General features: G+C 37.1%; 1 protein-coding gene across 1 annotated transcript; it reads right to left on the bottom strand.

Annotated features, from left to right (window-relative positions):
- Positions 1-12,940: 12,940 nt before the first annotated feature.
- Adam29 (ADAM metallopeptidase domain 29) lies at positions 12,941-15,233 on the bottom strand. Its single transcript, XM_021171049.1, is given in 2 exon segments — positions 12,941-13,840; positions 13,842-15,233. Coding segments are annotated over 2 exon segments (2,292 nt in total).
- Between the last annotated feature and the right edge of the window lie 3,995 nt (positions 15,234-19,228).

Below are 19,228 nucleotides of genomic sequence, written 5' to 3'. Positions count from 1 at the left end.
AAGAAAAAGAAGCAACTATATCCAAGAGTAGTAGACAGCAGGAAATAATCAAACTCAGGTTTGCAATCAACAAAGTAGAACCAAGAACTATACAAAGAAACAACAAAAGCAGGAACCGGTTCTTTGAGAAAATCAACAAGATAAATAAACCCTTAGCTAGACTAACCAGAGGGCACAGGGACAGTATTCAAATTAACAAAATAAAAAATGAAAAGGAAGACATAACAACAACAGAAACCAAGGAATCCAAAAACTTATCAGATCCTACTACAAAAGCCTATACGCAAGAAGAAGGAAGAACAAACTGTGGGTACTTCGGTTCTTCTTAGAAGGGGGAAAAATACCCATGGGAGGTGATACAAAGTGTGGAGCAAAGACAGAAGGTATGACCATCCAGAAACAGCCCCACCTGCAGATCCATCCCATATACAGACACCAAACCCAGACACTATTGTGGATGCCAAAAAGTGCTTTCTGACAGGAGCTTGATATTGTTATCATATAGCTGCTTGATATAAAGGCTCTGCCAGAGCCTGACAAATACAGAGGGGGTTGCTCTCAGCCAACAATTGGACTGAGCACAGGGCCACCAATGGAGGAACTAGAGATAGGACTGAAGGAACTGAAGAGGTTTACAACCCCATAGGAGAAACAGCAATATGAACTAACCAAACCCTCCAGATCTCCCAGGGACAAAACCACCAACCAAACAGTACACATAGAGGGATCCATGGCTCCAGTCACATATGGAGCAGAGGATGGACTTGTGGGACATCAATGGGAGGATGGTCCTTGGTCCTGTGAATGTTCAATGCTCCAGTGTAGGGTAATGCCAGGACAGGAAGCAGAAGTGGGTGAGTGGGTGGGCAGGTGGGTGGAGGAACACCCTCATAGAAGCAGGGGAAGTGTTGATGGGATAGGAAGTTTTCAGAGTTGAAACCAGGAAAGGGGATATCACTTGAAATGTAAATAAAGAAAATATCTAATAAAAATTTTTTTCAAAAACCAGAAAGTTTAATTCTAAAAATATTCTGGGACAAAACATCTAGAAATATCTAGGATATTATGAAATACTAAGTCTCTGAATAATAGAGATCACAAATGATAGCCCAGACTATGATACTCAACCAACACTTTCAATCACCATAGATGGAAAGAATAATATTCTGTGATAAAACAAACGTTAAGCAATATTTATCTAAAAATCCAACTTTATAGAAGGAAGTAGAAGAAAACCCACAACCTAAGAATGTAACAGTATTCATTAGGATATTACTGCTGTCAACAGACACCATGACAAATTCAACTCTAAGAAGGATAACATTATAATAGGGGCTACCTTATAGAATCAGAAGTTCACTTCATTATCAAGGTGGGGAGCATGACAGTGTCCAGGCCGACATGGGGCTAGAGAAGATGAGAGTTCCACCTTTTGTTCCAAATGCAACTAGGAGAACACTGGCTTCCAGGAAGCTAAGATGAGGATCTTAAGCTCATGTCCATAGCGGCACATACTGCAACAAGACAATACCTCCTAATAGTGCTACTCCTGGGGCCAACCATATACAAACCACCACATTCTACTCCCTGGCCCCCATGTTCAAACACTTGAGTCTATGGGGGCCATACATAGCCATAGCATAATAAAAAATACATTTAGTCCAACTTTGAAAGTCTCCATGATCTATACAGTCTCAAGTATGTTAAAAATCAAAAATTCAAATTATCTTCTGAGATGTATCCAATGACTTAACTGTAATCCCCAAAGCAAGACAGAAAACCAGCTGGGCAAACTCCACCCTCTGCATCTCCATGTCTGATGTCAAAATGATCTTCAAATCTCCAATTCCTTTTTCATCTTTGTTGACCGCAACAAACTTTTTTTCCACTTGGGCTAGTCCCAATTCCTATTAGCAGCTTTCAACAGCACATATCCCAGGGCTCTGGCATCTTGAATATCTTAGGGTCCCCAAGGCATCAATATTACAGCTTCTTGTTGCAATGTCTGGGATCCACATATGATCATATGGGCTCCTCCATATGATTCTGGGCTCCTCCAAGGGGCTAGCGTCACTTCTCTAGCTCTGCTCCCTGTAGAACTCTAGAATCTGGTTTACTACACTCCACTGCTGCTGCTGGTCTTGGTATTCATCCTATGGTACTAGCACTGAGTCACTCCCCTATGGTACTAGCATGTCCACTATTCTGAAAAAAAAAGGGAAACACACACACACACACACACACACACACACAAATACCACCAACATCAAAATAACAGGATATAACAATCACTGGTAATTAATACCTCTCAATATCAATGGACATGATAATAATAATTAATAATAATAATATAATTAATAATAAAACGACACAGGCTAATTTAATGAATGCTAAAACAGCATCCATCCTTCTGCTGCATAAAATAAACACACCTCAGCAATAAAGGTAGATAACCTAAGAGTAAAGGGCTGGAAAGACCAAGCAAACAAACACAAGAAGCAACCTGGAGTAGCCATTCTAATAGCCAATAAAGTAGATGTTGAATCAAAATTAAGAGAAAGTGAAGGAAAGTTCATACTCATACTCAACAATGGAATAATCTACCAAGATAATGTCTTAATTTTAAACATCTGTGCCCCAAATAGAGGGGACCAATATTTGAAAAAGAAATATTTCTAAATCTTAATTCACACATTGAAACCCACATATTAATAGTGGGTGACTTCATCACCCCACTCTCACAAATTGAGAGGTGGGTTCTGAATATACCATATTGCCTTGGTTTTGTTGACTGTGTCCTTTTCAGGGCCTTTAGCCATCTGGATAGTTTTAAAGCCTGGATTTTGTAGTAGGTATTGTGAAGGGGGATAATCTACATGGTCCTGATGTGACAGGCTTCCATTGGTATCCTTAGGTTGTATGGTTCTGGATATGCAGGTCTGTATGCTTCAGGATCTCCACGTCTGTAGTGTTCAGTAGTTGCAGATCTCATGAAAGGTGGGCAGAGAGGTAGTGGGAGAATGGAGTTCCTTCTAGGCTAGCAGGCTGCTCAGGGAAGCTTTGCTTGCCCCAGCAAACTCAACAAGCAGGAAAGATAGGAGTGGAAAAGGAAGCTTACCTATATGGTTCAAAACCCTTAAGTCTGATGAAGGTGGGAAGGGGGGATGGAGGTCCTCCTGGGCTACTAGGCTGCTTAGATCAACTCTGCTTGCTCTAAAGGACTCAGCAAGGGGGGAACATATGTGGGGGAAGGACTCCTGTGCCTTTTCTTTTGTTGTTTTTATTTTGTTTCTTTTTGAGAGACAGGAAGAGAGTGAATCTCAAGGGAGATAAGGTATGAAGGAACCAAAAACAGGAGAAAGAAAGGAACCATAATCAGGATATATTCTATGAGAAAATATATTATTTTTCTTCTTGATCTTCTTGTAGTTCTTCCTTCCCCTCTCCTTCTCCCTATCTTCCCCTCAACTCCATCCTCTCCCTCCTCCTCCTCCTTTTAGTGCTCCTCCTTATTCTTCTTTGTCTTCTTGTTTGGATTTTTATGAGAAAGGGTTTCTATGTGTAATAGAGCCATGGATTTCCTGGAAAATACTTTGTAAATTAGGTTGATCTTGATTTCACAGAGAACAGCCTTTGTATGCTTCCTGGATGCTGGGACTAAAGGTGTATACCACTGTGCCTTGCAAAAATACCTTTTCAATAAAACAGAAAAAAAGAGAAGATGCACAAACTGTTTGTAAAGGCCCAAAACAAAACAAAATGACTGCTGTGACCTTTTATGGTTTATGTATGTGATCCAAAAACCTAAAATGTTGGATCCTCATAGCTATCAAAGAGCAAATTTAGACAATGGATCAGAATATACTGTTTCACATCAATGAAGATGAATGATCTGAGTATGCAGAGAAATGCCATTTTATTAAGAATTACTACAGAAAAGTAGGATCTTCAGTAAAATGGAGAAAAATATAAGGCAATGTCTACTAAGTTTGGCTAATTCTCTTAGATATTATTTCCTGAGTTTGTAGAAACCCCACCAACCAGGGAAGGAATTATGCACGGTTGAAGCCATGCCTTTGCACTTAGTTATGGGTGAAACTCCACTCTGTCAACCTCTGTGTTTTGTTAGGTGTTTAGCTTGAATATTTGCTGTTGTTAGTTATAGGCTGGTGTTGCATCTAACCATACAGAACTTTTATGTTGTTGTTTACAGTAACATCTCTTTGTATGCTTTGAGGGTACTATCCTGTGAGAAATGATTTTTCTTTCAAATATTTTTCTTTAATTTGCTTATTCACAAAATCTACTTGTATAAACAAAAGAATTTTGGTCAGTAGGTAAATTCATAAAGAATTGTCTTAAATGTTTTCTCTCTCTTTACATCATCTCTCAGGTAGCTTTGGATCTTTATTTATGATATTATTTATTATTTATTATAATTTGTTTTGTCCATGGGGAAATTTCTTCATAGAATTTACTATAGCTATAAATTACTGTAAAATAATAATAGGATAGAGGTGAGTGGCACACACAGTCCCCTCAGTCCCATTGTCGAGCTCTGGCCATTCCACTCAGTCCAGAGGAGCTTTGTGGAACCTCAAGAGCATCTTGCCTCCCTTTGAAATTTTTGGGCCCAAAATCTAATCTGTGTGGAACCCTGTTGAACCATCCATTCTAGTTGGATCTACCTGCGATTCTAGCTGGGACTGACTGGGACACATAGTTTAGAGTAGTCGCTGCCTGAGGCACAGCCAACATAGTCAAGTAGTATCCTGATCTCTGCTGTCAGGCCCATGGCTCACACTACTTTCTTGAGAAGTCCTGCTGCCATCAGGATCATCCAGCCAACACTACAGAAAAACAAATGCCTAGCAGACAGTATAAGAACATTATTAGCAGGACCCAGGACAATATAGCACCTACAGAGCTAAGCTATCCTGCTACAAAAATCCTAGATAACCTACTGAAACTGAAGCATAAGTAGAGGATCTTAAGTCTAATCTTAAAAAGATGACACAGGCCTTTATAGAAGACATGAATAAATATCTTAAGAAAATACAGGAAAATACATTCAAACAAGTAGAGGCATTAAAAGAGGAAACAAAAAATATAAAGAAATACAGGAACCAAACAGATGTATGATGTGATTAAAACTGTCCAAGACCTGAAAGAGAAATAGAAGCAAAAAAGAAAACACAAACTGAAGCAATCCTGAAGATGGCAAACCGTCAAGAAAACAGGAAATACAGATGTAAGCATCACCAACAGAAAACAGGGGTCGAATGAGACAATCTCAGTTGGAAATGATACAATAGAAAAAATCAGTACATTAATCAAGGAAAATTCAAAATCTACAAAGTTTATGACCCAAAACATTCAGTAGACTTGGGATCCTATGAAAAGAACAAACCTAGGAATATTGAGAGGAAAATAATATTATCAGCTCAAAGGCCCAGAGCATATTTTCAATAAAATCTTAGAAGACCATTTTCCTAACCTAATGAAAGATATACCTATAAAGATGCAAGAAGATTACAGGATACCAATTAGATTGGACTAGAAAAGAAAATTGTCTCACCACATAATGATGAACACACTAAGTATTCGGAAAGAAAAAAATTAAAAACAACAATGGAAAAAATGACAAGTGACATATAAAGGCAGGCCTATCATAATTAGTTCTAATTTCTCATCTGAGAAGGTAGTGGTGGACTTCACAGAGCAGGACTCTGGTGTGGCTTTAAAGGCTGAAGGCCTCTGGACATTCTAGCTCTTTAACTGTACTGAAATGCTGATGATAACTTCTAAAAGGTTCTAAAAACTTTCTTGATCAAGGATAGAAAGCTTGTGGCTTAGGCAAATAACACCTGTAGCCTAACTGCTGAGGATTAATTGGCATTTTGTTCTATCTAAGCTGGAACTGCATGGCTCTAACTTTCAGCCTGCTGGGAGAAAGTCCAGGAAGAGAAAGAGACACTTTGAAAAGTGATTATAGAGTTTATTACTAAGTTATAAAAAGTTTCCTATTAAAGCTATCTAAGAAAAAAGGGTGTGTGTGTTGGTGGCGGGGGGCGGGGGAGAGATTCTAAGCTGGGAACAGAAAAAATTCTTCTAAGTGAAGAAAAAAATAGTTCTCCTCAACTCAGTTCCTTCCTCAGCTCAATTCTGACTCTTCTCTTTGTCCTCAGCACTTAAAACATCACTCAGAATACATAATCATGTGTTACAAGTTCATCACAAGTTTACATAAAAAAATCAAGTCATAAATTGAAATAGAAGTTTACAACAGAGACTGTTTACATGCATACCATTAGGAGTAATTATCTGGCTAAACATCCATCACCTGTCAAAGCTCCACAAGTTCACTGAAGGTTAAAAATCATAACTGAGCTATTAGTGAAGTTTTGTATAGACAAACTCACTCAAAATTTTATCTTCTGTCCTAGCACCTTTAATAAATCATTACTTCCACTTTTCTGACCTTTGGTTAATTGTTTTACAACCTCTTGGAATATGCTCCGAGTAGGAAAAAGTCTAGTTACTATCTAAGAGCAATTACCTGGTGATTCATGGGAGACTGGAAGACTTCTCATTGTAGTTTTCACTATCAGAAAAGGACATAATAGCAGCCCCACTATAAAACAGCTTAATAATCACTGACATAACTTTAGGAATTATTATAGAATCATCATTAAGACTTAAGAAGTCATCTATTTGTCTGTATAGCATCTTCGTAGATCTGCAGAGATCTGCTCAAAAGTGGTTGGCTAATACCTAGTAATTGTTATATATGTTTAATAATAACAAGGAAAGCATTAAAAGCAGGAATATTTCCTAAAATGAGTTCTCTTATGGCCTTGTCTAATAAGAACAAATCTGTGACACGTTATATTCTAATCCAAAGCAGACCATCTCAGGAAGATCACCAGCTAGTTATTAGCATGTCCTAATATGAATCCTGACCCTAAAAGCTAGAAGGGCCTAGGCAGAGGTCTCTAGCTTAAAAGACTCCAAATATCAGCACAGACTATTATACTCAGCAAAATCTTCAAACAGCATAGATGGAGAAACCAAGATATGCCATGAGAAAACAAAATTCAAACAATAACTTTACACTAACCCAGCCCTACAGGGAAAACTAGAAAGAAAACTACAACCCAATAAGGCTAAAGCTAACTATATTCAAAATGAAACAAAACAAAGAAAAAAGAAATAAATAATTCCACACCATTAAAACCAATAGAAGAGAAATGTGAGCATTGTGAGCATATGTGCGCATGTACACACACACACACACACACACACACACACACACACACACACACACACAAAAACACACTTACTTAGCTGCTACCACCATCAAAATACCAGTAAGTACCAATTATTGGTCCTTAATATCTCTCATCATCAATGGACTGAATTGCCCAGTAAAAACAAAAAAGGCTAACAGAGTGGATGTGTAAATAGAACAAATCATTCTGCTATATATAAGAAACACATCTCAGAAACAAAAATAGTAATTGTCTCAGTATAATGGGCTGGAATAGGCTTTCCAAGCAAATGGACCTAAGAAAAAACCTGGGGTAGCCATTCTAATATGCAATAAAATAGACTTTCAACTGTAAGTAATCAAATGAGACAGGGAAGGACACTTCATATTCATCAAAGAAAAATCCACCAAGAGGACATCTCAAATTTGAATATCTATGCCCCAAATGCAAAGGCACAAACATTTACAAAAGAAACATTACTAAATCATATATCACAATTGGACCCCATACATTAATAGTGGGAGATTTCAACACCCCACTGTCACCAATGGATAGGTCATTGAGACAGAAACAGAGAAATAATGAAGCTAATATAGATTATGATTCAAATGGACTTAATAGATATCTGTAGAAAATTTTACTCAAACACAAAAGGACCTTCTTCTGAGCACCTCATGAAACCTTCTCCAAAATTGACCACATAATTGGATACAAAGCAAACTTCAACAGATACAAGGGCATTGAAATAATCCCATGCATCTTGTTAAATCACCATGAGTAAAAGCTGGACTCCAACAATAGCAACAACAGAAAATCTACATACTCATGGAAACTGAACAACTCTCTACTCACTGTGTCAAAGAAGGAAGAGAGAAGGGAGAGGGAGGGAGGAAGGGAGAGAGAGAGAGAGAGAGAGAGAGACAGAGACAGAGACAGAGAGACAGAGACAGAGAGACAGAGAGAGACAGAGAGAGACAGAGAGGACTTTCTAGAATTCCATGAAAATGAGGGCACAGCAAACCCAAATTTATGGGACACTATGAAAGCAGTGTTAAGAGGATAGTACATTGCACTAAATGCCCTCATAAAGGAATTGGAAAGTTATCATAATAATGAATTAAAAACATATCTGAAGGCTCTAGAAACAAAAAAAAGAAGACGAAGAAGAAGAAAGAAGAAGAAGAAGAAGAAGAAGAAGAAGAAGAAGAAGAAGAAGAAGAAGAAGAAGAAGAAGAAGAAGAAGAAGAAGAAGAAGAAGAAGAAGAAGAAACACAGGATGAGTAGAGAGCAGAAAATAATCAAACTGAATCTGAAACCAATCAATTTGGAAAAAAAATAATACAAAGAACCAACAAAACCAAGAGCTGGTTCTTTGAGAAAATCAACAATATAGAAAAACCCTTAGCCAATCTAACTAAAAAGCAGAGAGACAGTACACAAGTTAACAAAATCAGACATGAAAAGGGAAATATAACAACAGACACTGAGGATATTCAAAGAATCATTATGTCTTATTTCAAAAGCCTGTAATCTATACTCAACAAAATTGGAAAATCTAAATGAAATGAATGATTTTCTAGAGAGATACCAATTACCAAACTAAATAAAGATCAGGTAAATTGTCTGAATAGTCCCATAATCCCTAAGGAAATATAGAACTCATTATATTTTCCCAACCCCCATCCCCCCAAAAAATTTCTAAGATGATTTTAGTGCATAATTTGACCATACTTTTAAACAAGAGCTAATTCCAGTAGTCCTCAAACTGTTCCACAAAATAGAAACAGAAGGAACATTGCTAATCTCATTCTATGAAGCCACAGTCATTCTGATACCTAAACCACACAAAGACTCAAAGAGAAAGAGAATTTCAGACCAATTTCTGTCATGAACATTGATGCAAAAATACTTATTAAAATAATTACAAACTGAATCCAAGAACAAATCAAACACATCATCCACCTTGATAAATACCTACATGAGAAGAACCTCAAGACTCTGAGGAGAGAAATTAAGTAAGTTATCAATTGGTGGAAAAATTTATGTTGCTCATGTACCTGTAGGAATGTGATAATAATAATATAGTGAATATGGCCATTATACAAATAGCAATGTACAGATTCAATGCAATCCCAAATAAAATTTCACACAATTCTTCACAGATCTTGAAATTCTGATCATTACATAGAAAAACAAAAAACCCTGGATAACTGAAAAGATCCTGAAAAATAAAAGAACTTCTGGAGGCATCACTATTCCTGTGTTCAAGCTGTACTACTGAGAAATAGTTATAAAATCTTCATAGAATTGGTAAAGAAACAGACAGGGGATAAATGAAATTGAATCAAAGCCCCAGAAATATACCCACATACTTGTGGATACTTGATTTTTGACAAAGAAGTCAAAACCATTTATTGGAAAATGGAGAACATGTTCAACAAATAGTGCTGTTCTAACTGAATGTTGGCATGTAGAAGAATACAAATTGATCTATAATTATCACCCTGCACAAGACTCATATCCAAATGAATCAAAGACATGAACATAAAGCTAGAAACACTTAATCTAATAGAACTAAAATTTGGGAATAGCTTTGAACTCCTTGGTACAGGAAACAACTTCCTAAATAAAACACCAAAGGCTTCGGTACTAAGTTCAAAAATTAATAAATGGGACCTCATGAATCTGAAACCTGTCTCTGAGTTGAAGGATACCATCACCAGGACAAAACAACAGCCTACTTATTATAAAATGATCTTTACTAACCCTATATCTGACAGAAGGCTAATATCCAAAATATAAAATAGTACTCAAATATTTAGACACTACCAATACAAATAACCCAATTAAAAATGGGGTAAAGAATTAAACAGAGAATTCTCAAGAGAGGGATCTCAAATGTCCAAGAAGCACACAAAAAGAAAAAAAAAATGTTCAATGTCCTTAGTCAACATAGAAATGTAAATCAAAATGACTCTGACATTCACCTTACATCCATTGAAATGTCTAAAATTAAAAACTCAAGGACAGCACACGCTAAAGAGGTTATCAAGCTAGAGGATCACTCCTCCATGGCTGATGAGAGTGCAAACTTCTATAATCCCTCTGCAAATCAATTTGGAGGTTTCTCAGAAGATTGGAAATAGTTCTACCTCAAGATCCATCTACACCACTCCTGTTCATATACCCCAAAATCCCCTCCCAGAAAGATACTTGCTCAACTATGTTTATAGCAGCTCTATCAGTAATAGCTAGGAACTGAAAGCAACCCAGATATTCTTCATCTGAAATATGGATACAAAAAAATGTGGTATATCTACACAATAGCACTCAATAGAGGTTCTCTGAGGTGTCAAAAGTTAACTTCTAATTAATATTCAAAATCATCATGTGTTTCAGGGGGAAAATAAATATTAAAAGTTCAGAATTCATTTCCATTTTGTAATTTAATGTCATATTTAGATATTTCATATCACTCTAATACATTTAAAATACTGACAGTGCTGACAATGCTTTCTCCAAAGGCCAAAGACCTCTCAATAAAATACCCAACAGAAGGCCTAAAATGATCTCTTTTGGGTTGTTAATCACACTTGTTCAGAGAATCCCACAGAAATACAAACTATTCTTTTTTTTAATATTTTTTATTACGTATTTTCCTCAATTACATTTCTAATGCTATCCCAAAAGTCCCCCATACCCTCGCCCCCCCCCACTTCCCTAACCACCCATTCCCATTTTTTGGCCCTGGTGTTCCCCTGTACTGGGGCATATAAAGTTTGTATGTCCAATGGGCCTCTCTTTCCAGTGATGGCCGACTAGGCCATCTTTTAATACATATGCAGCTAGAGTCAAGAGCTCCGGGGTACTGGTTAGTTCATAATGTTGTCCCACCTAAAGGGTTGCAGATCCCTTTAGCTCCTTGGGTATTTTCTCTAGCTCCTCCATTGGGGGCCCTATGATCTATCCAATAGCTGACTGTGAGCATCCACTTCTGTTTTTGCTAGGCCCCAGCCTAGTCTCACAAGAGACAGCTATAGCAGGGTCCTTTCAGCAAAATCTTGCTAGTGTATGCAATGGTGTCAGCGTTTGGAGGCTAATTATGGGATAGATCCCTGGATATGGCAGTCTCTAGATGGTCCATCCTTTTGTCTCAGCTCCAAACTTTGTCTCTGTAACTCCTTCCATGGGTGATTATTTCCAATTCTAAGAAGGGGCAAAGTATTCACACTTTGGTCTTCGTTCTTCTTCAGTTTCATGTGTTTTGCAAATTGTATCTTATATCTTGGGTATACTAAGTTTCTGGGCTAATATCCACTTATCAGCAAGTACATATCATTTGAGTTCTTTTGTGATTGTGTTATTCTTATAATTGGTTGAAGCCATGAATCTTGGAAGTGAACATACAGCTATCACAGTAGTAAACAAGCATAATCCTTAGCTACGGTCTCAGCTTTTGTTTTTAATAGCCAAAGGTAAAAGTACTGCTCACACTTCATCAAGGAAAATTTTCTTTGGAGCAGATGAAAACCTTTGTAGAAAACAGTAGCTAATCTAAATGCAGAGCTCTGGATCCCAGTCCTGACAGATACATCTATAGCATAAATCCCACACTTAATACTCAAGTGATTTTGTGAAACAGTAGGCAGAACAATTTTAAGAGTGAGAAAAACAGGGAGTTAACTGTGAGATTTTATTTCCTAGAAATGTCAAAAGCTATACCAATAAAGTCTCACCAACATGACTGCCTAAAAGTGAACTGAGGAAGAACAACAATAAATATGCTACTGTGGATGGGGGATGGGAAGCCTATGTGGCCTCAAACTTACAGGAAACTATGGAATTCTGAATGGGATAAATAAAGTTTTCTTTGGAGAACAACATACCAACTTATTGTCTAATGCCAAGTGCTCAGTATCTATATTTGAAATTTGAATTTGAAAAAATATTTATTGAAAATATATAATTACAGAATTTCTTCCTTTTCACATACACCTCCCTCCTTATTCTCTTTCAAATTCTTGGTCTCCTTTTTTTCATTACTTGCAGACACTCACACACACACAAACTAAGAGAGATAGTGTGCTCCTAATTAGTTAGTAGTAACTAATTGCAGAAGGATAATTTTATACAAAGTCAGGGAATATAACAAAGAAATAGAGGTTACTTTAATGCTCAAAACTGTACAGTTGTCTCCATGATCTTAGCCTTAGAACTAAGCAACCTAAGGAAATGCTCAAGTTAGTGGGCTTCACATCATGGAATGTATGACCTTTGACAATTATTCTGGGATCTCTAAAACTGAAAATAATGTTTTTCTGCAGTGAATTTATACAAAAAGGAGTTGCATTGTTAAAACAAGTATTACTGTCTGTGTAAAATTTGTTATTCAGGAAACTCCAACACATCATTAAGAATACACCCTCCATATCTCTATACATTTTCATATACATACTCCTCTTTCTCCATAGGAAGAGGATTGCTTTAGCAGGAATGGTGCAATATAAATCAAAGTATATAAAATATTAAAGTCTGATAGCCAGTAATCTGAAAAATACCTATTCATACAATATTTTTTTCTGGAAATGGAAAGAATAAAATTATAGAAATCAGTCTTCAGATTACTTAAAATCATGAAGAACAAGGAGAGCCATACTAGTGATTAATATTTAATTGGTACTTTTTATGGATGATGTTGGTGAAGCAGATCGTGATGGCATTCTTGACTGAGGTAGACTCTGGGAAGGCATTGGACTCAGTTTTTGGCTTGGAACTTTCTTTGAAACTTTCTTTGTTTTTACAGGTGTAGGCTGAACTTTGGGCTTTCGTTTACTTCCTTTTGTATTATAAAGTAGTCAAAGAAGACAACTTAAAAGGCAAGCCAAAATAATGAGCTGTAATAGAAGCAGATAGAAGAAATGTTTCTTTTTCTTAGTTTTAGGAGGTGAGCCATTGTCTACACTACCACTGTGTCCTCTAATCATACAGTTAGGAGGATCCCAGCGGAAGCTGCAGTGGCAGTGATGTTTATTGTTACAGATGCCCCTGTAATTACAGAATGCAGGTGAACAGTTGCTGTCTAATGTAGATATATGTACACAATGCTTATGGATACAGATATGATTTTGCTCACACTCTGTGCCATCTTTCACAACACCTATATCAGTTAGGTTTGTCCCAGTGTGGTAATCAGTGCCCTAGCAAGATACATTTTTGACAAGAGCAAAGTGAATAGTACTGTGATCTTTCATATTGGGAATTTGTACCACATTATCTCATTGAATTCTTCCACAAAGAGCATCATTGCTTTTACATTTTATGTAAGTAGGTCCATGAAGACCACAATGGCCAAAACGATCACCTTTAGTGTTTATTTCTCTGTAGCAATGTACACTTGCAGTCTTTGAATTCTGGCCAAAAATCTGCCTACAGTGCTCATTGCGGTCATTACATTGCTTTTCATAGCAATAGGCTGAGACCCCACAGGGAATTCCATCTTCTACATAAGCATCATCTGGACATTTATGGGACATCCCATTGCACCACTCTGGAAGGTCACAAAGGTTATCACTTTTTTCTACACAGAGTCCCTGATGGTAAAAACTGACAGTTTTTGCAGCAAAGTCCAAAGGCACAGGACGACCCAGTACTCAGAGTGCAGTTTGACATGCAACAAAGGTCATGTGTACAATTCCTTAATGATCCACAGTCACATTGTTCTTTGTCTTCAACAACACCATTTCCACAGCATGTCCTGTCAAAGATATCCTTTGTGTACATGTTTTCCATCAAACAGCTTGTGTCCTTTACAGTGTAAGACAAAAAGTAATTATAGCTACAATTGCTGAATTTGGGTATCGGTGGGCTGTCCATGTGCATTATACATTTACTGTAACTACACTTACATATATCTTCATCATGTTTCATGCCCAAATTATGACCTATGTGATGAGCCACTCCAATGGCACAAAGGTTCAAAGTTCTGTCTATGAAAGTAACAACTGCACAACTACATTTTGGATCACAAATCCCCCCAGTGGAACCTATACCACTTAATCCTCTCAAGTGCCTATATATGAAAAGATGTGAGGCATCATGTTTTAATCGATGAAGAAAGTTTGAGGCTTTCCACTGACAATATAGTCTTAGAGATTTACTTACATCATCTATCACAATAAGATTTTTCTTATTCCAAACCTCCAAACCAACCAATAATATTTTAATACCAATTACCTCATAAATGGTATCCACTATACTTATCACAGAATATAGATCTGACAGCATTACTGTGTAATTTCCATAGTGGTCATATAGAGTCTTATCCACCACCACTACTAATTCAACAATTCTAGTATGGGTCCACCAACCTTCAAAACTACTTTGCTTGAGAGTGGGATTACCACTTTTTTGTAACTCTACTTGGCATGTTATGTTATCTTGCATAAGGCTGGAATTCCTTGATTCTGTTTTATTACTGTCCACTTTATAGACAAGATGTTCAAATTTGGTAGAAAACTTCTTGGGCATAATTTCATAAACAACATTATTTATCTCTAAGAGTCCATGAAAGCCTCCAAAACAGGAACTGAGGGAAACTAATGATTCTGAGTCACCCTCCACATAACCTTGGTAGTAGCAGTCATCCTGTACAAAAGGGTAATCTTCAAGTAGAGAGTCCTGATCAGAGTAGGTGAACACTGGAAAGTGCCTGGTTAGAAAAAGATTCTTGATCTTCATGTGGATGATGTATCTCTGGCCTCCAAGTTTAAAGCTATAGGAGATCCAATTTGGAATGTTCATTCTACTGGTTTTCTCAGTTACCTTCATGGGAATCACCACTTCTATGGAACTGTGGTAGTGCAGATGCCCAGGCTGAGTGAGTCCAGGAAAACACAGGAAAACCCAAAACACTTTTGTCAGGAACAAGATTCTCATGCATAATAATGCTTCAATCATACTCATTATGTATGTGCCTCCTATAAAAATGTTGAGTCAAAGAAGAATTAAGAACTGGTACTCATAGTGACTGAATCGTTCTAGACTGGCCAGTGTGCAGTGTGAATATTTAGGCATCTGTCCTCTGGAAGGGTCAAACGTTTAGGTCTGTATTCCTGTAAATAAAATAAAATAAAACCCAACATGGATGAGAGTGGTTATGAAAGCAGGGTTGGAAAAGAGAGAGAGAGAGAGAAGGAAAAGGAAAGAACAGGAAAAAAGAAAAGAAAAGAAAGAAAAGAAAGAAAAGAAAAGAAAAGAAAAGAAAAGAAAAGAAAAGAAAAGAAAAGAAAAGAAAAGAAAAGGAAACAAGAGAAGGAAAGAAAGAAGCGAAGCAGAAAGGGAAGGGAAGGGAAGGGAAGGGAAGGGAAGGGAAGGGAAGGGAAGGGAAGGGAAGGGAAGGGAAGGGAAGGGAAGGGAAGGGAAGGGAAGGGAAGGGAAGGGAAGGGAAGGGAAGGAAAGGAAGGGAAGGAAAGGAAGGAAAGGAAAGGAAAGGAAAGGAAAGGAAAGGAAAGGAAAGGAAAGGAAAGGAAAGGAAAGGAAAGGAAAGGAAAGGAAAGGAAAGGAAAGGAAAGGAAAGGAAAGGAAAGGAAAGGAAAGGAAAGGAAAGGAAAGGAAAGGAAAGGAAAGGAAAGGAAAGGAAAGAAAAACTGAGGTATGCTCAAGGAATGACCAAAAATATTGCTTGCGTGACAGGGGTCAATAATCTCAGCACTTTGAAGAGAAGAAAGAATAGTAAGTCAAAGACAGCTTAAGATATTTAGAAAGACATTATCTAAAGACCGAAGGTTGGGAATGTAGACCAGTGCTAAAATACTTGCCTAGCATTTTCAAGATCCTGGTTTCAATTCCTAGCATCACAAATGAAAATCAAAGAAAAAGGGGGCAGGAAGGCAGGCAGGAAGGAAACAAGGAAATAAATAATAAAGTAATTGGCATTTTTTAATTAAATATTGAGAGTAAGGGGACTGAAGATAGGATTGCTTGTTTTTAAGAGCACTAATGGCTCCTCCAGAGAACTGTGTTCACTGCTATTTCCAACAGCCACACATAAGCTCACAAATATTATTAAATCATCTTCTAGAGGATCTGATGCCCTCTTCCAGTCTCTATGAGCTATTTACACATGTGGTACCACTGTACTTTTATAGTCATATGCACATACATGTGAATAAATAATATAAATAAACCTTAAAAATAAGAAGGAACAGGAAGAAGAAGACACACAAGAATAAAAATTGTCTAGAAATTAAGTTACATGTGAAACACAAGAAAAATGAATTAGTTTACAATTACCTAAGTATACAAACATTTCTTTTTTGATAATTCCAATCTCATTTATCTAACTGGAGTATTGGCTTTTCTTTGAACTTAAATAATCAAATACTTCATAACACAATATGAGAGATATTTTTAAAAACAAATTATGTCATTGTAAAATGTATTTAATATTACCTGTAAAAATCTTCCATATATGTGCTGGAAGTAGAGTCTCTGATCTGGATTCCAATCCATTAACACCAAGATCTAGTTACAGCTCCACTCCCCAGATATTCTGACACATCCACGATAATAGATGAGACCTCAAACCCTGCCCCAATACCTAGTGGAACTGGCACCCCTGGACTCCAGGATGCAGATAGCCTACCCAGCTAGAGACCCATGCTCCATCTGGTTTGAACCTGTCCTGGGAGCAGAGCCTCTGCTCTGGACACCAACATATTCAGCCCAAACCCCAGTTACAGCTCGACTCCCAAGGGTTTCTGTCACAACCAGGATCATGGGATAATAGGATCTCAGACTCACAGGAAGAAAGGCTGCATTCAGAAACAGAGAGGCCAGTTAACCTCAGAGCTAATCAGATGGTGATAGGAGAGGCAAGTGCAAGAACATCAGCAACAAAAAGCAATACCTCTTGACAACATCAGAACCCAGTTCTCCTACCATAGAAATCCCTTGGATACCCCAACACACCTATAAAGTAAGATTCAGATCTAAATTCTCATCTCATGAAGATGATAGAGGACTTTAAGAAGGACACAGTAACTCCCTTAAAGAAATACAGGACAACAGAGGGAAACAAATAGAAGCTCATAAAAAGGAAATTCATAACTTCCTTAAAGAAATACAGGAAAACACAATCAAACAGGTGAACAAATTGAACAAAACCATCCAGGGTATTAAAATGGAAATATAAACATTTAAGAAAACACAAGGGGAGAAAAATCCCTGAGATGAAAATCTAGGAAAGAGATCAGGAGCCACAGATATAAGCATCACCAACAGAGTTCAAGAGATAGAAGAGAGAGTCTCAGGTGAAGAAGATAGCATAAAAGATGCTAACAAAACAGTGAAAGAAAATATAAAATGCAATAAGCTCCTAACTCAAACACTAAAGAAATTCAGGACACAATGGAAAGACTGAACCTTAGATATACCTTAGTAGGTATAGAAGAGAACGAAGATTTTCAACTGAAAATACCAGTAAACAGCTTCAACAAAATTAAGGAAGAAAGCTTCCCTAACCTTAAAAAAGAGATGCCCATGAACATACAAGAAGCCTACAGAACACCAAACAGATGGGACTAGAAAATCAATTCCTCCCAACACATAATAATTAAAACACCATATGCAAAGAACAAAGAGAGAATATTGAAAGCTGAAAGGGAGAAAGATCAAGTAACATATAAAGGCAGACCTACCTGAATTACAACAAACTTCTCAACAGACTCTAAAAGCCAGAAGATTGTGGGCAGCTGTCATGCAGACACTAAGAGAACAAAACTACCAGCTCAAGCTAGTATATACTTCATAACTCTCAATTACTATAGGTGGAAAAACCAAGATATTCCAAGACAAAACCATATTTAAACATTATCTTTCCACTAATCCAACCCTACAACGGATTATAGATGAAAAAGTCCAAAACAAGGAAGGAAACTACACCCAAGAAAAAGCATGAAATTAATCTTTTAACAACAAAACCAAAAGAAGAGAAACACACAAACATAACTCCACTGCTAACAACAAAAATAAGAGGAAGCACCAATCATTGCCCCCTAATATCTCTCAATATCAGTGGACTCAATTCCCCAATGAAAACCCATAAGCTAATAGGTTGGAAATGTAAATAGGACCCAGCATTTTGCTGCACACAGGAAACACACCTCAAGGAAAAAGACTGACATTAGCTCAAAGTAAAAGGATGAAAAAAAAAAAAATAAGCCAAGCAAATGGTTTCAAAAAACAAGCTGGAGTAGCCAGCCACTCTAATATCCAATAAAATAGACTTTCAACCAAAATATAAAAAATATGGGGAAGAATACTACATACTCATCAAAGAAAAATATCCACCAACATAAACTCTCAATTCTAATCAACTATGCCCCAAAGGCACCCACATTTGTAAAAGAAACATCACTGAAGCTCAAAGCACACATCATGCCTCACACAATAATAGAAAGAGATTTCAGCACCAACTCTCACCAATGGACAGATCATGGAAACAGAAACTAAACAGAGACACAGTGAAACTAAAAGAATTTATGAACCAAATGGATTTAACAGATACCTACAGAACATTCCATCCTAAAACAAAAGAATATACTTTATTCTCAGCACCTCATGGTACATTCTCAAAAATTGAGCATAAAACTGGACACAAGACAAATATCAACAGATACAAGAACATTGAATTAATCCCAGGCATCCTATCAGATCATCACAGACTAAGGCTGATCTTCAATAACAACATAAATAATAGAAAGCCAGCACTCATGTGGAAACTGAACAACACTCTACTCAATGATAACTTGGACAAGGAGGAAGTAAAGAAAGAAAAAAAGACTTTTTAGAGTTTAATGAAAATAAAACCACAACATACCCAAACTTATGGGGCACAATGAAAGCAGTCCTAAGAGGAAAACTCATAACTCTGAGTGCCGCCAAAAAGAAACTAGAGA

Source organism: Mus caroli, unplaced genomic scaffold (genome assembly GCF_978045245.1).
Source record: "Mus caroli unplaced genomic scaffold, Mus_caroli_1 scaffold_10, whole genome shotgun sequence".
NCBI classification, from domain to species: Eukaryota; Metazoa; Chordata; class Mammalia; order Rodentia; family Muridae; genus Mus; species Mus caroli.
Note: the sequence above shows the minus strand (reverse complement) of the source record. Positions and strands in the feature narration are given on the sequence as shown.